Here is a 23562-nt window from a genome sequence, read left to right as displayed (position 1 = left end):
TTAGTACAGGCTGTAATGATCGATTTCTCTCCATCGATTTTCTCTTTGCTCAATAACTACCGGTGAATCATATCCAGTTGTTTTAGTTATTCTAGCCCTAGTCGTCCTTTATCGAAACAAACCAAGAGATCATCCTAGCAGTGAACATATCGAATTATTGTAAAAGATTGAAACTGACGACATTTTTTATGTTAATTGACTGAAATTAATTCTTAGAAAACAGTCTTGCGAATAATCGCGACCATCACGAGACAATCACTTGAACCGCTTTCTGGAGTCACCCTTTCCAAGGTGATACGAACCAGATAGCACACCCTTAAATGAAACAACACAGCGCACGAGTAACTTTCACGCAGCGAGCAAAAAGACAAAAGAATTTTCACGCAGATTTGTGTAATACCGGATCAGCACATTTTTTGTGTTGATCCGGTGTTACACAAATCTGCGTGAAAATTCTTTTGTCTTTTCGGTCGCTGCGTGAAAGTTACTCGTTGCGCTGTGTACATCGAGTTCTGCGTGCATGTCATGCATGGAACGACAAACATATTGTGGGTTCCACGCTTCGCAGCTTTGCAGCGATAGCAGTTGCTGAGTATGCTTCAGGCGGGTTGCTAGAGAATCAATCTCTCTGAGCAACGATGCATAACGGGCAAAGTGAGAGCGTTTGCCGTAGCCAGGGCGAACTGCGTGGTGCGTCCAATGTGTGCGTTTAAACTGAGCTATGCAAAACGAATAGGATTTATGACGTAATACCGTGTTTGTGATAATACACATGCATAGTTTTACATGCTGTTGTGCGTGCATCTGCTTGAGGCGACGGAGAGAGTCATGACACTCACATGAGCCGTATCCAAGTCAGGATGATTGTAGCAAAACAAGGGTGACCGGGTGACTTGACTATGATGGGATTCTGTCTTTCCTGGTGTTAGCGACTGTAGAGAGAGCGAATCAGAAACCGCAGAGACAGGGTGATACAAGTTTGATGTTTATCAGCTTTTTTGTGACTTGTACGCTGATGCTTCGCGACACTGGTAGGTAGTGCTATTCTAAGCCGCCAGCTACACGGGCACGTCAAAGACTTATAGCGTTAGCAATAATGAAAATTTCGGTCTCCATAACAATGGTTATGTTACTAACATTCCTTTCCATCCTCGATGACCGTAAGGACGTGACCTGCGCCGTTGTTGATCTTGCTATAGTTTGGAGTCTCGAACTGTGCACATTGAGGATGAACTGTTGATCCAAAGTCTCATCGATCATATTTACACGGAGTAGCCACTACGAATTATGCGGTCATCTAAACTCTTGCTTATGCTCAATATCATTTCAACCAATTCATTTGTTATTGATTATGTGCTACTATTTTAAATGGACGTGATTTATTTATTAATTGTTTCACTTACCAGCAAAAAAAATCTTCCAGATTTTAAGACTTTAACATCAAGTTCTAAAACCTGAGAAGTTAATTTAGACCCGGAAAAATGTGTTACATGCTCTCCCGAGTTCAACAAAACCATCTCACACAAAATTCAATTTAGACTCCATCTTGATTCCATCAAACGAGAACTTATTTCGAGCCCAAAACGCCGAAATAATGGAATGTGAAACGATGAACGAGCCCCCTTCTCCGACTGGGATCCTTGATAGCGATGATTTTCCCAAGAATAAATTTTCCGCCGTCATCGTCGAGCGGCGGCGATGGCGGCGATGGTTTGTCTTGGCCGTGCACCAAGATTGTCATCAAGGGAAGGCGTTCAACCGTTAAACCGGAATCCGAGTAGGTAAATATTGGTTTCCCCATGGCGCGTCGTGTTTTTCCTCCCTTATTTGTCGCGAGTGATGGTAGATAGCTGCTACCATCTATTCACACAACATCTTGAGCTGGAAGGAGCGCCGTCTTTATTCTAGTTGATGAGTAGACGGCAAGCAGGATCAGCAGTGAAGCTCGCTTTCGGAATACTAAGTGAGTGAGTTTTAAGGTAGGTATGAAACATCAATGCTCGCGGATGGCTGGCATTCCTTCAACTTCATTATTTTTGTCGTCTTCATCATTGCCGGCACGGCGTGTTTCTTGCTTGCGTTGATTCTTCGTTGGTGGAAATTTAAGAACCGTACCATTATGATCGCTGATTTGCTCATGATTAAGTGGACGTGAGAATGTTAAGGAATTTTTGCCGTTGTGAAAATTTGTTGAATTTTTGTGTTGTGTTCTCTGGATTCTGATTGAATTTCCTATAGTTCTAGACCCCTATTGTGAGGGTTGTCTGCTTCCCGTCCGTACCAAAGTACAAAGATTCGTGACTAACCTTTGAATCGACTGCTTGAAGATTGACGCAATCATCCAACAGTCGAGACCTGTCCTGGCCACGTCCTTACGACTACTGTATGATGGGAAAGTAAGATTGGTTTCAATCCTTCTTATTGAGCATAATCTGGGCATACGACGTTCTAAGAAATCTAGGAAGATATGATTCCACTGTTTATTCTGGATAAAAGTGAGACTGAATCAATTTCTTTCGTGGTATGCTCTATACAGGTTTCATAGCAGATGCTCGATTGCACTGATTGGCGAAATTTGCCGGCGTCACATAGTCGTCGTCGACGACCTCACGAACGCCGTCTGTTGGAACCGATTTCGTTTTTTAATTCATCACCCGATTCGACCACCTATAATTGATTATGTTTATATTCCGATCATTTGGTTGTGTTTATTTGTTGATTGGTCCACGCGGCTCTGGCACGTCGTACGCCGCCTGGCCGCCAACCAGAACACACGGGAGCGACCAGGGGATATGTGTAATTAATGGCGCTATAAACATGTCCGGATGCTAAATGATGGCGGTAAATATTAATCCCACCAAGAATGGCGCGGGGACTGTTTCGAATTACTCCAGTCGGACGGCAGGCAGACACCCGTCGTCACAGCGGTGTTTGACCTTGATTACTGATACAGTTCTGATTTTGGACGAATCGGATTTAACACATTCCGGTCGTAATCTCTGGATTGTTTATTAGAAGCATAATTGTGGATTGGGCCGTTCATGAAAGCATGTGGCCTTTGGGACGTGGGGGTTGAGACAAGACCAAGGAAAGGCCGTGGTCCACACAAATTTGAAAATTTGTGTATTAACAAAAAGCCATCTCTCTCTCTTCTTGGCGTAACGTCCTCATTGGGACAAAGCCTGCTTCTCAGCTTAGTGTTCTATGAGCACTTCCACAGTTATTAACTGAGAGCTTCCTCTGCCAATGACCATTTTGCATGCGTATATCGTGTGGCAGGCACGAAGATACTTTATGCCCAAGGAAGTCAAGGAAATTTCCTTTACGAAAAGATCCTGGACCGACCGGGAATCGAACCCGTCACCCTCAGCATGGTCATGCTGAATACCCGTGCGTTTACCGCCTCGGCTATATGGGTCCTGCCATATAGGAGGCTTTTTGCTTTACAAAATAAAATGATTTTACTTCTGGTGAGAACTGTGAACGTGCCTCATGTCGGTAATCCATTGGAACGTCACACCAGTACGAAACAGGCATTCAAAACTTTCGATGTCCTGATTAGTGTTGCAAGTTGCAGCAATCATGTTATATTTCCAAATCTACATATCCATAAACATCACCACACAAACCACAAGTTCAAACAAAAGCAATCTCATAAATTGTTTCTCGCGTCATAAAAAATCCAACCAGCACGTATCGCCATTCTTCGAAACAATTAATATCGCATCATATTGATAATGGATTCCATTTACCCGGAAGGTTGTTCCACCCGGAAACCCTTGGGGAAAAAACAACACATCCGAACCGTACCCCACCCATTGATATCACCGTGCGCATCCAAATCATCCGAACAAGCTCCCGATCATCTCAATGCCATTTTGATACACAACCTACACGAGTCAGGTTTTGTGGGTTGTTTTTCTTGATTTGCCAAGGGTGGGTGGAATGTCAGATATGCCAACAAACCACCCATATCGCACCGCACAGTTTTCAATCTTTCTTTACACCGGTTTTTCGGAAATGGTTGGGGACGCGTCTCTCATGCTTGAGTTGCGGCTTGATGGATGAAAAATATGAAAGGCGTCGTGGGGATTTAGAGGCAAGTTTTTCAATGTTTGAGAAAAGTTCAAAATAAAAGAAGTTTTCGATTTTTTTCCGTACGAGAAAACATTCAGGAATCAGCAACGTATACCATTGAACTATTGGCTGCTATTTTGATATGCAAAAACTGCAAATCAAGGAAAATTACACGGATATGTTTAATTCTATTCACTCTCTAAAGTAATCACGACATTAGACAACGGTCTAGGGGCTTGTTCGCATATTACATAACGCTTAGAGGAGAACGAGGGGGTCTATCGCTGTGTTACGCTCCATACACAAATTCAAAATTCCCGGTAAAAAAGTTGTTACATAAGGGAGAAAGGTGGTCTAAAATTGGGAAATTTTGCGTTACGTAATATGTGATTAAACCCTAGCGTAGCATTTAGTTGTTCAACATCATTAAGACAAGACCTAATCAACAATATCATGTCAACTCATCAATATTGTGGCTTGTGGCTGCCGCTCTCCATCCTTGGTCGCGCCCAATGCTCGCCAGGTCACGCTCCAGCTTATCCGCCCATCGTGCTCTCTGCGCTCCACGCCTTCTTGTGCCAATCAGTCGCAAACACCAGCTTTGCAGGGTTGTTGTCCGGCATTCTTACAACATGCCCTGCCCACCGTATCCTTCCAGCTTTGGCCACCTTCTGGATGCTGGGTTCGCCGTAAAGTGCAGCGAGCTCGTGGTTCATCCTTCTCCGTCACACACCGTTCTCCTGCACACCGCCGAAGATCGTCCTTAGCACGCGTCGCTCATAAACTGCGAGTGCTTGCAGGTCCTCCTCGAGCATGGTCCATGTCTCGTGTCCGTAGAGGACCACCGGTCTTATTGGCGTTTTGTACATGGTGCATTTGGTGCGTGGGTGAATCTTTTTCGATAGTTCACCCGAAACCCTTATGCAGTTTTGCACACCGTCCATCGTTGCTTTAATCAGTCTAGTCAGCTTCCCAGGAAAGCCATTTTCGTCCATGTTTCTCCATAGCTCTGCGCGGTCGATACTGTCGTATGCCGCTTTGAAGTCGATGAACAGGTGATGCGTTGGGACCTGGTATTCACGGCATTTCTGGAGGATATGCCGTATGGTAAAGATCTGCTCTGTTGTCGACCGGCCGTCGATGAAGCCGGCTTGATAACTTCCCACAAACTCATCCGTTTTCGGTGATAGGCGACGGAAGATGATCTGGGATAGCACTTTGTAGGCAGCATTCAAAATAGTGATCGCCCTGAAGTTCTCACATTCCAAATGGTCACCTTTCTTGTGAATGGGGCAGATTACCCCTTCCTTCCACTCCTCCGGTAGCTGTTCGGTTTCCCAGATCCTGACTATCAGCCGACGCAGACAGGTGGCCAACTTTTCTGGGCCCATCTTGATGAGTTCAGCTGCGATACCATCCTTACCAGCTGCTTTGTTGGTTTTGAGCTGGTGAATGGCATCCTTAACTTCCCTCAGCGAGGGAGTTGGTTCATTTCCATCCTCCGCTGCACTGGCGACGTCGTTTCCCCCGTTGCCGTGGTCCCCCGTGCCTACGTTCTCCACGCCATTCAGGCGCTGATAGAAGTGCTGCTTCCACCTTTCGATCACCTCACGTCTGTCCGTCAAGAGGCCTCCCTGCATATTTCGGCTCGCGGCACGAAGCCGTTGCGAGATGCGTTGAGCTTCTGATAGAACTTCCGCGTTTCTTAGGAACGGCACTCAGTTCCATTTCTTCACACTCCGCTTCTTCCAGACGGCGCTTTTTCTCCCGAAAGAGTCTGCTGTTTCCGCTTCTGTTTATAAAGTTCCACGTTCTGTCGAGTCCCTTGCTGCAACATTACCGCCCTCGCTGCGTTCTTCTTCTCCAAAACCGTTCTGCATTCTTCGTCGAACCATTCGTTCCGTCGATTCCATTCCACGTACCCAATGGTGCTCTCGGCTGCGTCGTTGATGGCTGCTTTCACTGTACTCCAGCAGTCCTCTAGAGGGGCCTCATCGAGCTCGCCCTCGTCTGGCAACGCGGCCTCGAGATTCTGCGCATATGCTGAGGCGACATCCCCGGTTGCTGCAGTCGCTCTAGGTTGTACCGTGGCGGTCGCCGGTACCGTGCACTGTTGATGACGGAGAGTTTTGGGCGCAGTTTGACCATCACCAGATAGTGGTCGGAGTCGACGTTGGCGCCACGATAGGTCCTGACGTCGATAATGTCGGAGAAGTGCTACTGCCCATATTCGCATAGTCGATGTTAACCACCATTGGAAACGCCACCGTACAAACGATAATATCTAACGCGTGTGCATATTTGTGACCAGTTTTATTAAAAAGATCACAAGATCTAAACCTTAGTTAGATGTCAATGCGGAAAAAATCTTGAACTTTATATTTATTCATTGGTAAAATTCCAAAAGTTTGTTGAAAAGTACAGTGGCGCTTATATCGACTATGCGAATATGGGTAGTGCAGTCCGTCAATCAAAACGTGGTCGATTTGAGATTCCGTCCGCTGTGGTGATCTCCAGGTGTAACGATAAGGAAAGCTGTGTTGAAAAATGGTGCTACGTATGGCCATATTTTTGGGGGCGGCGAAATCAAGGAGTCGTAGGCCATTTTCATTCGTCTGATAGTGGGCGCTGAACTTACCAATCGTCGGTCTGAGTCGGTCAAGTCCTTTTTGTTCGCTGGGGTCGATGCCGGTTCGTATTATTCTGTAGATGATTTTCCGTTACAATGTTTTTTTTACGGCTGGCTCGTAGGGCCTGACACCAACCCCCTACTTTCCAGAGGACTAAACTCACTAAAATGAAGAATAACCTATTGCACAGGAATTTCCAGTTGAATTTTGGAGTTCATGATTTTATGATATCATGAGCTAACCAGAAAATACTTTGAAAAATTGAACAAAAAATATAGATAGGACACATTCTCCCGTGATGTTGCAACGTTTTGAAGCCTTTTTGATAATATTTTCCTGTAACTCATAAATACGACCGCAAACCTCAAATATTTTTGCATATTCGGATTCCTTGTAAAATTTTCGATAAGTTTGAGCTGATGAACATTTAGTTTTCATTGTAAAAGTGTGTTCAAAATAGGAATTAATAACGTGACGTTACAACGTTGTAACGCCACGCTACTAATTCGTGTTTTGAACAAGCTTTTCAAATGAAAACTAAATGTTCACCTGACTATATTTACTGCAAATTTTACAAGGAATCCGAATATGCAAAAATATTGTAGGTTTATGGTCATATTTATGATTTGCAGTGGAAAATCTGATGAAAAGGGCGTCAAAACGTTGTAACGTCACGGTAGAATGTATCATAGACAAAAAAGATAGAAAGAAATGGGCTGTATGAAACTGTTTTAGGAGCTATTCTTAAGGTGAAACGGGACGCCGTGTTATTTTTCCTATCTTGCCTCTCTTTCTAACAATTTGCCTCGCGATTTTGAAGATGGTAATCTCGAGTTCTATCGCACTGAAGATGCTGAAAAACAATCAGCATATGCACTGCAAGTGAGCATACACAGTGATAGGTTTTTGTTGCAAAATATTAAGTAGAATCTGAGATTACCATCTTAGTAGTAACAGAGCAATGGCGGATATTTCCCCGACCGTCCCGTCCGCCCTTAAGCTTCTGCGCAGTTCCACAGGCAATATCTTGGTTAGTCTAAAATGAAACAGGAATAACTTTACATGTACCCAAATCAGATATATAGCTGCAAGGTGAAGACAGAAGAAAATCAACTGATTCTTCCTTGATGGTGCTACCAACGGATTCTGGATAAAACTGAAGAAATAACAACCACTAATCTAACAAGTTTTATTCAAAGCTAGTTCATCCTTTTCCAAAATTCAACGTTCATTAAATCAACCGTTACCAAGATATCCTGGATTTGCAAAAAGGTTGCATATATGAAATTTTTGTTTGTCAAAGTAATTGGTTTTAAATGTTTTCGTTTATTTCCATTCCATATTGGCTATACTAATTACCAGATTTCAGCACTTTGTAACCAGATTTCAGCTTTTTGTAAAATTTATCAATGAGAATTGCCAGAATGCCATAAATCTCGCAACGAAATGACATAAACGATCCATGGAATGATCCATAAAAAAATAGAAAACGATAAAAAAAAAATGATCCATAGAAAATAGGTAAACGATCCATGAAAAAATATGATCCATAAAATAACAAAAATGATCTACAGAAAATTGGAGAACGATGCATAAAATTTTGGAAACGGAATTTTAGGATTTTTTTTTAATAAATGATCCATAAAATTAGGGAAATAATCAATAAAAAATATGGATCCAATAAAACCGTGGACGACTTTTTCCTAAAATTTCCATTGCATTGTAGCTTAATGGACCGTTTCCTAAACTTTATGGATAATTGTAAGAAACGTTTCAGCCATTTCATTTTCTTAAGACAATTGCACCGTCTTAGGCCACCATTGTTGTTTAAATGTTTGACCACTTTTTTCAAGGAAAGAGCATTCCAGATGAAAAGAAGAGGAGATTTTATGCCTCTTGGAGAAGGTATTCAAATGGATACTTCACTCTCAAGAGCTTTCCCCTGCTCCTAATAAAGAAGAATTTACAGAGAAGTTTATGACAAAATTTAGACAAAAGTAGTTTACTGAAAAAGATACTAAGATAAGTTTCCTAAATAAATACTTCATGAAATTTCAAGTGGAAATTATAAACAAAATAAATTATGTAGTATTCACACAATCTCTGGAAGAATTACTGTATTGATTTGTAGAGGGCTTATTGAGAATTCTACATAAAATTTTCCGAAGAGGCACTTGATTATGGAAGAATTTCTGGAGATATTTCGGATGGTACTTGCCACGAAATGCAGAATCAGTAGCACATTTTCACGGCGTTTCGAATACAATTTGGCAAAGAGCTAGAATATTTATGAAGGATATTGTTCGATTCCAGGACATTTTCTAAAAATTTGCTCACCTAGCGATGTCAAATAATTAAAGAACAAACTTAGAAACAAAATGTCCTGGCAACTAACGCGACCCGAAAGGTGCTCAAATAATGCCACCGAAGCAGTAGAACAGGAATGATGCAAATACTTTTGTTATCACTGCATGAGCAACAGAGCGTTTGCACCCTTGAAGCACTAGATGGCATCCACCCATTAACGTACTGCCGCTTTTCTACAAAGTGACTGTCGCCATATGATAATTTGGGTGCATTGCGGTTGCGGTTATTGTTCTTGATCCACAGACAAACAGACGTAACACCTTGAACGATTTTCAAGGAAATCCATCGCCCAGTTCACATTACCATCACCTGGTGGAAAAGTTGCACGAATCACTGTGTTGTGCAATATCGTCAACAGAAGGCGCTAGTGTGATACGTCAAACCAGAGATGTCAGATATACAGATTTCTCTGTATTGTACAGATTTTTGACCGTCTATACAGACAAGATACAGAGTACAGAAAAATACAGATTTTTAAAATGTGATACAGATTTCTCCAGAAAGCATTACATTTTAAGTCATTTTCAGTCATTTTAATGAAAATTGCTGCTTCAATTTTAAAGAATTCATGAAAATTTTTACATTTTTACCCATGTTTTAGAAAAACAAATACCAGTAAATAGTACAAATCGTAAAAAGTAGTACATTTTTGTTAGTTTCTATTGAAATATAGGACTCTCGGTGTCTGCTATACCCTCAAATACGAAGATACAGAAAATTCTGTATAGATACAGATTTTTTGATAAAATAATCTGGCATGTCTGCGTTAAACGCATAGGAAAACGATGCGCGCGCCTCTGGTTGTGAAAACCACAACTATGAAAATTTAAAATAATCGTTAAAAGCGTGGTCAATGGAAATTTCGCAAGTGTTACGTCTGTTTGTCTGTGCTTGATCGTTCGCTATGTTTTCTTCCATAGATGCTTGATTACCACTAGATCTTTCATCCTAATATAGCAAAGAAACCCAAAGTGTTATTATTTAAAAAAAAAAGATTATCATAGAAATGGTGCTTACGTCACTTTGCAGAGTTACAGCAGCGTAGCCAAAGTTTATTTGGATTTCTCCCCCCGCGTATCACCCCTTTGTCTGTGCAAAGTGTGCTCGGCGAACTGCGCATTATTGGAGCGTAATGAACTCTGGCTAAGCTCAATGAATCGAAGTTTGAGATCAGCTACTCAGACAAGGACGAATGAGAAAGGTGCTTGGGACTTACATGTATTTATAGTGAGTGAATGTTGTGAGGAAAGTGTGGGAAGTGATAATTAATCGCTTACCCTATTCATACCGTTGATGCATCTCTGTCTGCACAAGGTCATGCGGATGTCAGATTGCTTTTTGGAAGTGGTTATTTTTGGTAGAGGGTTGGTGCATTGGTACATGGATGCCAGGCGTAAAGTTGTAGATTGTGTGAAGATTACTGTGAAGATGATGTGGCACAGTTCGCTTGGCTGCATAACTTGTAGGCGTTTCATGATAGATTGGCACTGTGCTATGAAAGTTGGAAGGGAAGAAAACGTTTTTTTTGACACCACACCGTCTTCAACTAAAGGTTGGATAATTTTCCGTTTGACATAAATTTCCACCAACGGAAGCGAGAATGCTTAAAACACTAGTTTACAAAATAAAACGAAAGTCGTGAACTCCTATCAACGACCAAAATTTTTGATACATAATTATGTGGTGATATCAAGATCGCGCTTCAAATCCTTCTGAAATTCTTTTAAGAATTTCTATTCCTTCAGGAGCTCCTGCTGGAGTTCATCCAGATACTCTAGCCGGTATTACTGCTGGACTTTTTCTCAAAATTCTTACAGGAACTTCTCTAGGGATGTATCCAAAGGTTTCTGTAGTAGACGTGTGCGTCGAATCAGTTTTCACCGACGGCGGTGTTTATAGTAATTTGAGGCAGCGGTGGCGGTGCCGCCAGCGCCGCGCCGTACGTCCTGTTCAGCGGTGGCGGCGGCGTAATCGGCGTGACCTTATTATTGTTTTTTTTTCAGTGATGTACTACTTCTAGTCATTCAAATACGTCAATACAGAATAATTTGTTTCCTGTACCATAAACACAACGTTCACCTATTTTGTGTGAAAGATTTAAACGTATGTAAATCAGATGTTTCAATATAAGCTATCCTCATAAGAATTATGTTATATATTTTAGAGAGAATTCTTGAGAAAGTTTACCAGGAAACTCATAAATTCACAACGTCGCACGTGTCTTCTAAGGATATCCTTTACTAAAACTCATTTCTTTAAATTCCTTGAATCCATCTTCCTATATCTTTGGAAATTTTCTTTATGAATTCTTTCAGAATATATTTTCCAGAATTTTCTAAAGAATGGATTTAAACAATTTTGCAAAGATTGCTTCATAAATAACTCCAAGAATTTCTTCGGGCACTCTTCTAGGAATTTCTTTTCAGAAATTTCTGCAAGGATTCTCAGGGATTCCACTAAAATGCGTGAATTGCATGAAAAATGTTTCTAAATTTCTTCACAAATTCTTCTTTTTTTCAGAAATTTGTCTTGGGATTTCTCCAGAAAATCAGCTAAATATTTATTCTGAAATTTCTTTAACGATATAGGTATTGAAAATTTATAAAGAATTCCTCTAGATGGAAATTCGCAACGTCGCACGTGTCTTCTAAGGAAAAGATTTTTTTCTAAAACTACTTTTAGAACAAGTGTTGTCATAGTTAAATGTGATTTTTTTTTTGTTGAAGTTTTCAGGAGTTGTTCCAGGGATTCTTTCAGGGATTCTTCAAAAATTTCTCCAGAAAATTATTAATAGATTCTAGTGGAAGTTCCTCCAAAGGGCTTCCTAGAAGATCCTCAGATATTCCCCCACGGGTGGGATCGTAAACTTCTCTAGAGATTTATAGAAACTATGAAATTATGAAATTCTTTCAGGTTTTTTTTTCTGGTAACCCTAAAAATCCCTTCGGAGATTCTTTCTAGAAGTTTCTTTAGAAATCACTTTAGGATTTATTTCGCCAGGAATATCTCAAGAAATTCTTCTCGGAATTTCTGCACCGCATTCTCGAGTTTTCCGTATTTTTAGCATATTTTTTGGCGATTTCTTTAAGAATACTTCAAGAGTTCCTCGTTATACCAATTAGACATTGTGCAAGATTTTTTTCTCAAGAAACCAGAAATATCGCCAGGAGATCTTCCAAGATTAGTTCGAAATCATGCTTCAAAAAACATTAGGAGATTTATTCAAGAATTCCTCTAGTACCTTCAACAGTTTCTGCACGGATTTTTTATGTTTTATTTAACATCTCTTCCTTCCTTCAGGTAACCCTCGAAGAATAACTACACCATGTTTAATGTAATTTCATAAAATGCTTCTGTAAAGACCTGTGGAGGAATACGTCAAAGAATTTCCGGAAGAATCTCTAAAGCCATCCCAGGAAATATTTCTGAAAAAAAAAACACAGCAGGAATTCCAAAAGGAAACCTTCTAGGCATTTCTTCGATGACCCCTGACGAATTTGCAAAGGAATCGCTGAAAATTCTGAAAATAAAAAAAAATCATGGAAAAAGAATTCCATAAAAAGTTGCTACATAAATTTCTGGAAACTCTCCCTTAGAAATCCTTGGTGGAATTCCCACAAGAATTCATGGAAAAATTCCAAAAAAAACCTCTTATCAAAATTCACGGAGGAAAGATTTCCCAGAGGAATTCAAGAAAATATTTTTAAAGGAACCCCTGAGAGAATGTCTGGAGAAATTCGATAACTCCTCTATGAATCTTCTGTAACAAGATATGTCTAAATTTCTTAAAGAATCCGAGTAAAAATTCCTAATAGTATGCTTCGAAGAATTTCTGGTGAAATACATGGACGAACACCCGGAAGAACTTATGAAGGAATCTATATGAATTTTGCAGAAATCACTGAAAGAATATCTACTGGAATCACTAAACAAAAACAAGGAAGAACTTCTGGAGAGTTTTCGGGAGAAGGGGGTACGTCCATAAGCTACGCCACGCTTTGAGGAGGGAGGGATTCCGAAAAGTGTGATAATTTTAGAGAAGATACTAATACTCAAAGTGTTCCATAGGGGGGAGGGGGGTTGAAAATTAACACTTTTTGCATGGCCTAATTTATGAAATTTCTAATAAATCAATGGAGCCATTTCAGGAGGATCTTCATAGAAAGTCTCTGGAAAATTTATGGAGGAAGTAAGGGATCCTTTAAAAAATATTTCTGAAGGAACATTCGGGTTTTTTTTAAGAGTCCTTAGAGAAATTTCTGAAAGAATTCTGGACTTTTCTAAAAATAAAACGCTGTTAGAATGCCTGGAATCCATGTATGATTTTCTGAAGGAATCCCCTGAAAAATTACTGAAATAATCAATGGAGATTTTTCTATAGAATCCTCCATAAGGATTTCTGAAGATTTCATGGAATATATGCCTATAATCGTGTCATTCGTAAAATGCCTTGAAAAGGGCCCATATAGCCGAGGCGGTAAACGCACGGGTATTCAGCATGACCATGCTGAGGGTGACGGGTTCGATTCCCGGTCGGTCCAGGATCTTTTCGTAAAGGAAATTTCCTTGACTTCCTTGGGCATAGAGTATCTTCGTGCCTGCCACACGATATACACATGTAAAATGGTCATTGGCAGAGGAAGCTCTCAGTTGAAAACTGTGGAAGTGCTCATAGAACACTAAGCTGAGAAGCAGGCTTTGTCCCAGTGAGGATGTCACGCCAAGAAGAGGAGAGAAAGGAGGAGCCTTGAAAATCTTCCAAGAGATATGCAAAGAATATGTGAGAGAATGTGTTTATGGGCCTAATGAGATTTAAAAAAAAAATGAGTATACCGCAAAGAATTTTGTTGATAATCCGTTATGGTTTACAAAGGAGACATGATTAGTACTTAAATCTTTAAATAATTGCTGTAAGAAAACATTAAATGCAGCCACAAAAAATGTTACAAAAAATTCACAAGAAGAACTTCAGAAAATTATGCCTTATATTCACCAGAAAAAAAATATAAACTAGCGGCATGGAAAAATATTAACAGCGGCGCGCCGGGTCAATTTAACTGGCGGCGGCGGCGTCGCAAAATCGTCGACGAAGGCGGCGCGACGTGGCGGCGCACACGTCTATTTTATAGGGGTTTCTCCAATCATTTCTCCAGATTCACTTCGTAGATTTATCCAGGATTTTTTCATGGGGATTCTTTCAGAAATTCTTCTTAAGATTCCTTCAGGAGTTTCTGCAAGGATTCTTCTAGGAATTTCCGCTGGTATTCCTCCAAGAATTTCTCCCGAATGATTTTCTATTATTTTCCCAGCCATTCCTCCTGTGATACTTCTAGAAGTTTTCGATGGGATCCTCCAGAAATGTTTGCTGAAGCACTTTTTTCATTGATTTCTATAGGAACTCATCTAGGGTTGTACCCAGAGATTAAAACAACTTCTCTTATAATTCCTTGGGAATTTATGGTAGGGTTCTTCCAGAAATTCTACCGGGGATTCATCCACGAATTTCTCCGGAGTTCTAGGGATTTCTTAAAACCAATGCATGCCTTTAGTTATTTCTCCAAAATTTACCCAAACAATTTATGCAGGAATTCACCTGTGGATTTCTCATTAATTCTTCATGATTATCCGGTGGTTCCCCTTGAGATTTCTCTTGTTATTTTTACAGCAATATCTCTTTGTTTTGCTTCAGGAATTTCTCTTAGATTTCTTCTGGACTACCTACAGAGATTCTTCCAGAAATTCTGGAATTCTCTTGGAATTTATGCCATAATTTCTCAAGCCATTGCTGCTGGGATACTTCCGGGCGTTACCTTACATATTCAATCAAAACTTTGTTCAGGAATTCCTCCGTGGATTTCTCGAATAATTTCATCCGAAATTCTAAAAAGAATTTCAACAGAGATTTCAACGGAAATACTTCCAATGATTCTTCTAGAAATCACTCCAGTGATTTATCCAGGAATACCTTGAGGGATTTTTTTGGAGATTGCATTTGGGACTGCTTCAAAAACCATTAAAAGGATTTAGTCTGAAGCTCATCTAGAGGTTTCTACAGAAAGGGTAGGATTTCATCCTGTAATTTCTCCAGGAATTATCTGATGGAATTTTCTAGAAATGTCAGCAGAAACCGAGACGTTCTTTTGTGATTCCTCTTGGAAATAACCATAGGTTTCTCGAAGGATTCTTTCTTGTCTATGAATACCTCAAGAAATTCCGTTTAAATCTCCGAAAATGCTTCTCGATTATTATTTTTATTTCTTTTAGGCATTTCTAGCCTTATTTGCTTTCATAATTAGAAATAAAATAAACCAGAAGGCTCAATTTAAACGCTCTCCATCGTTCACCTTATTAACCGGTTAATTGATTTTAAATATCATTAATCTTGTTAGTCTTCTGCAAAATGCAGCGAAATATAGTGCAGTCGGTATAGAGCGACTTCGTTTTTAGTCACATCTGCAAGAATGTCTGTGCTAATATGGCAAAACTTCTAAATCAATCACCTTCAATACTCCTTGAAACGCCAGTGCCATGAATGAAAATTAATTCCACTTTTCCTTTTCTGATTTTCTCCCGTTTCAGATCTAATCATGGAATGATGTCGTCCCAAACGGAAGGCGCTGTTTACCAATCAAACGTCATTTAGTGTTATTGTCCAGCCGGAGTTGTGCACCGGTATCGATGTTTTCGTCGTCGTCGACCGATAAAAACGAAAAACTGCTTGGAATTGAGAAAAGTTTTATTTTCCACATTTTTCACATCACTCTAAGAAAATGGGACGTGCAAGACGGAAAAGTGAGCTGCAATTATAGGGGGTCTTTCTGTTCGAGAGACATGCCAGGCCAGAAAGAAGCGTGGCGCCATCACGTGCCAAAGTCAGTGTCGTAGAACCCGCCGTAACCAACAGACTTCGGCTGGGCAGCATCAGGAAAGGGCGGCGCTAGCAGGTGAGAGGGAACAGATGCGCCAACGCTGCTGGTTCCCTTCCTGCCGCCGTTCCCGGTTCAAGGTTGGGCACAAAAGATGAAGGTTGACAAGGCGGTATGCACCGACACGTACGAAGATTTGAGCCGAGCGATACGGTTTGAGGCGGTCTTTTCGACGCTGGTCGAGAACAAGATACTGGCAATCAAGCGTGAATGCGAGCTGAAAAAGCGTAACAAGAAATCGAGAGTTATCAGACGGATTTTGTTTGGCAGGAAGTCCTGCAAAAAGGTTGGCAAGTGGGGTGGTGGTAGTGACAGTGGGAAGAAGAAAAATGGAACAGTGAAGGATGGCGAGAAGGATAGTGAAGGGGGTGGTGGTGACGAGGGAGGTGGTAATGTTGGGGCAATTGGCGGGCTGCCGCTGGTGGAGAACTCGACCACAAGCGATGGCGTTGACGAAGTTATTGTTGAGATTGGCGATTTGTCGTCGTTGGTCGATGCCGATGGCAATGTGGTTGCTGTCGACACCGGAGATGACTATCCATCAAAGTCGGAATCGGAAGTGGGTGGTGATAGGCGAGCCACCAGACCGGAACACAGTGTGACAGCGGTGAATCTGGAGTTGGGCAATGAGGAGGACAGTGGAGGGGAGGCGTTCGGAGAGACGGACGATCTGCCGTCGAAAAGTGAAGCGATAGCACAATCTTTAGAGTACGACAGGAAATCAATCAAATCGAATGATATCCGCATTCGAGAAAGATGCAATACGTTAGATCCAGTAAGTGTATCCATAGAAATAGAACCACATTCCGATCCGCTTAGTACCCAGTATGACATCGAGGACAGCGCAACGAACGTGTCCATCGAGTTGGATGTTAGTGAAATTTCCGATATGAAACGGAGCATAGCCTCCGAACCGGTTCCCATAATTAAGAATGTTAGTAGATATCGCCCAGGCACATCCCGACAGCCGTCGCTCCTTGGTATGGCTTCCCATCGGTTGCGGGTCCTGGAGGCGAAATCCATCAGTGCCCAAAACAGCCCAATCCTTCCCCGCCAGAAATCGACCGAAGCTCGCCATCTCACCTTCAGTACCGCCACATACCAAACGACATCGCCCAACCCGGTGGCGACGAAATCGAAGAAAGACATCGAAGACACCTCATTCGTGATCGATCTCAGCCGAGAAAACGCTGACGACAACGTCAGCGCCACTAGCAATCTTAGCAACTGTAACTCTATTGTGATACCGAAGGATAAGCAACCGACTCTGGGCGACAGCAAACGAAGCAGTAGCCACAAGAAGTCACCGTTAGCAGTAGTAGGCGATAGCAGTAGTAGTACTAGCGCTAGTAGGAAGAACAAATTGATCCCGACGTCGACGACGACCGCGATGACAACGACCGCCAAACTACTTTACAGTGCAGATCCCTCGCCTCCTCCAACGCCGGGGCTCATCGAAAGCTTTAACCAACTCACGTCCCCCAATCTGCCGCCTGTGATATCGATGCGTCAGTCCGCGTCGCCGGTTAGTGATATGATCAAGCTGCATCGACTGTCCGCTGCTGGCGGCGGCGGTCGTTCGACGGCCGCACAAGCTCAAACGCAACAACCACACTCGCAGGAATTTAGCAATCCATCGACGAAGATGACGACGACAATCATTACCAGCAACGAGCTGGGCAGTCGGAAGCAGCGGCACGGGTTCCTAAGGCAATCCAGCTGCGACGTGGAGATGCACTACCAACAGCAACAGCAGCAGCAGCGACAGCCGGACGAAGTGCGGCATTCGTCGAGGCATAGTCGACGGGAAACGTTCGGAGCACATCGAGCAATGTCATCGGCGGCAGCGGTGCAGCACAGCGGAGGCTTTGGGATGATCGGTTACGACGATTACGGAGATGATCCGTTGATGGCTGCTGGGGAGTTGAACGAGAGCGACGAGGAGAAGCTCAACAAGCGGAAATACAGTAAGTATGCAACTCTGGGCTGCGGGGATGGGGATTAACACTTTCTTCTGGGTAAATGTGTAGAGTTTGTGATCACAGGAACAAGCTTATGAATTTCAAGAACTGGTACGAAACTGAATCTATGCACTATTGAACAGTATTTTTGCATTGAACTATTTTTATTTCATATATTGAACACACAACTGACTCATGAATCACATACTTTGGTTCGATGCTGCTCTTCTACAACTTTAGAAACGCCCTACACTCGTTTAATTTCTCGACCTAATCAGCCCACCTTGTCCGCTGTGGTTCCGCTGTGGTCTCCCGTGCCTACGTTCTCCACGCCATTCAGGCGCTGATCGATGTGCTGCTTCCACCTTCCGATCACCTCACGTCCGTCCGTCAAGAGGCCTCCGTCTTTATCCCTGCATATTTCGGCTCGCGGCACGAAGCCGTTGTAAGATGCGTTGAGCTTCTGATAGAACTTCCGTTTTTCTTGGGAACGGCACAGCAGTTCCATTTCTTCGCACTCCGCTTCTCCCAGGCGGCGCTTTTTCTCCCGAAAGAGGCGGGTCTGCTGTTTCCACTTCTGTTTGTAACGTTCCACGTTCTGTCGGATCCCTTGCTGCAGCATTACCGCCTTCGCTGCGTTCTTCTCCTCCAAAACCGTTCTGCACTCTTCGTCGAACCATTCGTTCCGTCGATTCCGTTCCACGTACCCGATGGTGCTCTCGGCTGCGTCGTTGATGGCTGCTTTCAATGTACTCCAGCAGTCCTCTAGAGGGATCTCATCGAGCTCGCCCTCGTCCGTCAACGCGGCCTCGAGATTCTGCGCATTGCTGAGGCGACATCCGGTTGTTTCAGTCGCTCTAGGTTGTACCGTGGCAGTCGCCGGTACCGTACATTGTTGATGACGGAGAGTTTTGGGCGCAGTTTGACCATTACCAGATGGTCGGAGTCGATGTAGATGCCACGATAGTTTCTGACGTCGATAATGTCGGAGAAGTGCCGTCCGTCAATCAGAACGTGGTCGATTTGAGACTCCGTCTGCTGTGGTGATCTCCAGGTGTAACGATAAGGGAGGCTGTGTTGGAAAAAGGTGCTACGTATGGCCATATTTTGGGAGGAGGCGAAATCAATGAGTCGTAGGCCGTTTTCGTTCGTCTGCTGGTGGGCGCTGAACTTACCAATCGTCGGTCTGAATTCCTTCTCCTGGCCTACCTGAGCGTTTAAATCTCCTATGATGATCTTGACGTCGTGGCTTAGGCAGCGATCGTACTCGCGTTCGAGCTGCGCGTAAAGTGCGTCCTTGTCATCATCAGTGCTTCCGGAGTGTGGGCTGTGCACGTTTATTATGCTGAAGTTGAAGAATCGGCCCTTGATCCTCAACCTGCACGTTCTTTCGTCGACCAGCCACCAACCGATCACGCGCCTCTGCATGTCACCCATCACGATGAAAGCTGTTCCCAGCTCTCGTGTGTTGCCGCAGCTCTGGTAGATGGTATGATTACCTCTAAACGTTCGCACCGTGGATCCTGTCGAACACACCTCCTGCAGCGCTACGATGCCGAACCCGCGGTCCTTCAGTAGATCGGCGAGTATGCGAGTGCTCCAAATGAAGTAGAGAGATCGGCAGTTCCACGTACCGAGTTTCCAATCGCAAGTCCTTTTTGTTCGCTGGGGTCGTTGCCGTTGCTCTCGGTTCGTATTATTCTGTTGCTGATTTTCCGTTACACTAACCCCCTACTTTCCGGAGGACCACACTGCAAAGTTGAGCTTAGAGTCCTTCCCTGGCACTCGGACGTTGATCAGCCGCCCCTAACATGGGGATCAGACGCTGTTGTGAGCCGCTCATCCTGGAGAACAGACGCTCAGGTTTGCCGAAGCACATCCCCCTTCCCTGTCAGCCTACGACCAAAGTTCCTACTAGGGTTGGTTACCCGATCTTCCCTAAGGTTGCTTGTAGTTTGCGGCCGATACCACGAGGAGGTAGGGATAGGAGTTGCTGGGCAGGAGGCTAGTGGATCACAATGGGATCTAAATTGCGCAGCATACCCAGGCTTAACCGAGCCTCGGTAGTAACAGATGACTGTCGAAGATGTTGATTTCGATGAAGTTTGGAAACAAGTAATAATCATCAGAACCGAATTAACTATCCAGAAATTATAACCATGAACTGGAAAAGGAATCAGACAACACATAGAAAAATCAAACACATCTTAGAAACTATCACTGTAACCATTCTGTAAATTAATTTATTTGAGTCTTCAAATCACCACCTAAGTAAACTGCAATACAGCAGCACTGAGATTTGCAACATTTACACACTTATACAAGTTAAATGCACAACATTTGTTTCTTCTTCTCTAGTTTCCTTCGTAAGCACAGGTTTTGCAGTACGCCTATTCGTGAAACAACGCACAGTTCCCAGCGGCACATCAAAAGTGGGGCATCGCTTCCGGACGTATTTTAGCAGGGAAACGCAATCCAGATAAATGCAACGACTCACTCGAACCAAACAAACAATGATTCGCAATTATAGCCCCCATAAAACGGAAACCGAAAACGTGTGGCGGCAGCTGTCAGCGCCAAGTTGTTTCTGCACATCATTCAATTTTGTTGTTCTGTGTCCTATACTTTCCAAACAACATCGCATCGAGTGCCACCCCCTCCTCTGTATATCTATATAGTAGCACATATGCGTCATCAACAACACACATCATCGTCTTCTTCTGCTATCCTCGGTGTCAAGAGCGTCGATTTTCTCAAAGTAACTTTGTCTCTCATCCTCCTGTTCTAGAATACTTGAAGCGCTGCTCGGACCCGGTAATTGTGTTTCCTTCCACTAGCACTGGTGGCGGTGGCGGACCTAGTGGCGGAGGAAGCGGCCTACAACACTGTATCCTCAGTCGACCACCAAACCAACCGATGTAAGTACCGACTTGCTGTAGTTGATTCTTGTGTTTGTATATTATGTAGGTATGTAGATATCGGATGGTCAGTCACATCACATCAGGAAAGGGATGGAAATTGCTAGTCTTTCTGTTCTATTTCACCGTTAACTCGTTTGGGGCAACCCCGAAGAGGAGTTTACACCCAGTCAATACCGTTCCGGGTCATTTGGCCGCATACCGTTTGGCCGATGACTGGATGAAACAAACCATCATCCTTTGCCAGAAAATCAAAAGCAGTTTTTCCGCTGATATCACAACCAATTTTAATGTAAATTTATCATTGCACTCTACTCACCTTCTGGATAACAGGGAAATCATTTTCAATGATGCTTTTTGGATTTCTAGCAAGAAAACTGCTTTTGGATAATTGATGATTGTTGATGACTGAATGATGGTTATTTGGACCTTAACTTATTATGCCACTGTTCTCCGCCTCAATATAACTCGAAAGAAAAGTCTATGATTCAAAGAAGAAAAAATCTTTGATAAAATATGGGCAGCTTCAACGGCGATCAATCCCTGAATATCAAAATTAAAAAGAATAGCCTATGATTAAAAGAACACACTTAAGGACAGACGTCTTGAAATCCCGCTTCAACAGTGCATCAGAATTTCAAACGCACAAATCTCAAGAAGCGAGATTCACACAACAGTGCATTTCATTATTCTGTTCTTACTCACTAGTAATAAGCCTAAAATAAGAAGATCAGGTGCGCTGGTTTTGTTTATGAAGAGATTGGTGCTCTCGAAATCGTGAGTAGGTACCAAAGTCGGCCATTGTGGCGGCCATTTTGGGATTCTAACAAGTCTGTCCTTAAAAAAGAATGCCGAGATCGGCTGTGCGAATCTCGATTATAGTTCATCTGCTGAAATCTCGGCTAAGCGCTTGACGTTTATTATTTGATTATAGCGGTACCCATGGGTGCTGCTAGGAAAAAACTTGACTTTTTGCAGATATCTCAGTTAAATTGCGATTGCCGAGCGCTTAGCTGTGCGAATCTCGGCAAAAGAATGGAAATTAGCCGAGCTCAACTGAGTGTGAAGGAAATATTTCTGATGATCATATTGGCAGTTAGAATATCAAAAACTTCTTAATTCCCTTGATCATGATTCGGCCCATCGGTATTCGGCCAAATGGTATTTTGCCAAACGACCCATTCAGTCAGATGACATTCGGCCAAATGGCGTTTGGACAAATAACATTTAGCCAAACGGCATTTGGTCAAATGGCCGGACACCAGTCAACACAACACGTTAAAAAAAAGTTGCATTCAATGCCTGGTGGTGTTTCTGCCAAACTTTTCAGTATGAGACTAGTCTGGGAGAAATGCTCACTGTGTTATTAGTGTAGAAATATTTCTGGCGACACTCTTAAAGTATTTTTTTGTAATGGTGTTCCTGCTGCATAAATTCTCTGTTATCATATCCATCAAGAGATTGTTAGGAGAAATCCTAGAGAAATTCTTAGGATGATTCCCCCAAAGAAAAATCTTCAAGTAACTTTTACCTGAAAGCAGTTTTGTTTGAGAAGATACAACCTATTTTCATAAAGTAAGTTGGGAGTGATCCAAATAAACTTGTTTATAAATTGAAACAGTGCCTAAAAAGCGCATTACCGAAGTAACAATTTCATTGATGATTGGTTTTGTTTGAATTTTATTAGGATTTTATTGCAATACTTCGATAAAGTAGATTTTAAGAGTAAACAAAACTCTCCGGTACGTAATCCTTCTGGCATTCATTATTACCACAATAAAACTGTTTAAACTCTCAATAGATGACAATCCTATCGATTAGTAACGACAGATTCTGTTGGTGAAAAGCAGAAACTATAAAACCGCTAGTTTTATTGCGAACATCATTAAAGTAAACTTGCTTTCGTTTTACTTTCGCTAATTATAATCGTTGCCATATTGAATAAAATAGTTAATTTTGCTCAAATTAGCTATGAATTGATAGTCGTCATTTCTACAGCATGCTCATATAAATAAACTCTCTCAGCTGAGTTTTCTTGTAATTCAAAATAGTTTAACTAAATTGATTAATTCCATTTCAAGATGAAAATATTCACCATTTTCGAAGCGCATCAATTTTATGTTTCTGCAACCTTAATATTCACGGTAAAATTGAATGCGCCTAAACCTAGTAACACTATAACTACTTAAATATTACTTTGAATTGATCGCTTTCTACTTGTGAATGATGTCTCCTCCTGAACTTTACGTGCTATTGAAGAAGCTTCTGTGCATCGTGAGCTGTCATAGTTTTTTGTTGAAAAAAAAAAATCATTTTTTTTATCTGTATTAACGAGATTTTTAGCCCTAGGCTAGTTCATCTCGGGACCCACGCTTTACTTCCCTTCCGAAGGAAGAACCCACATTTTGTAAGTTTGTCGGGAGTGGGATTCGATCCCAGGTCCTCGGCGTGATAGTCAAGTGTTCTAACCATCACACCTCAGGTCCGCTCCACAACAATAACAATAATCATAACCCCTTTTCGAGTATGGAAAATTTTTCTACAAGGTAGACTAACACCTTGGATTGGGGTTTCCTGTTTGGTGGACTTTTACCCCCAGAACAGGTGGTTCGTAGTGCTATTCTATGCCGGCAGCTACACAGCACAGATAGTTGATGAAAGCTATATTTGGGGCGATGGCACA

At 42.3% G+C, this 23562-nt stretch overlaps 1 protein-coding gene across 4 annotated transcripts in view; it reads left to right on the top strand.

Moving 5' to 3' along the window:
* LOC109426613 (uncharacterized) overlaps positions 1-23562 on the top strand; it is a 678826-nt gene that overhangs the window by 248317 nt on the left and 406947 nt on the right. For all 4 annotated transcript variants that reach the window (XM_062853560.1, XM_062853561.1, XM_029869670.2 and 1 more), the window contains 2 exons: positions 15654-17967; positions 20750-20879. In XM_062853560.1, the coding sequence (XP_062709544.1) occupies positions 16095-17967; positions 20750-20879 (2003 nt within the window). In that variant the 5' untranslated portion in view covers positions 15654-16094. The remainder of the gene's footprint in view (positions 1-15653; positions 17968-20749; positions 20880-23562) is intronic.

Source organism: Aedes albopictus, chromosome 2 (genome assembly GCF_035046485.1).
Source record: "Aedes albopictus strain Foshan chromosome 2, AalbF5, whole genome shotgun sequence".
NCBI classification, from domain to species: Eukaryota; Metazoa; Arthropoda; class Insecta; order Diptera; family Culicidae; genus Aedes; species Aedes albopictus.
The sequence above is the reverse complement of the archived record's forward strand: the minus strand, read 5'-3'. Positions and strand labels throughout refer to the sequence as shown.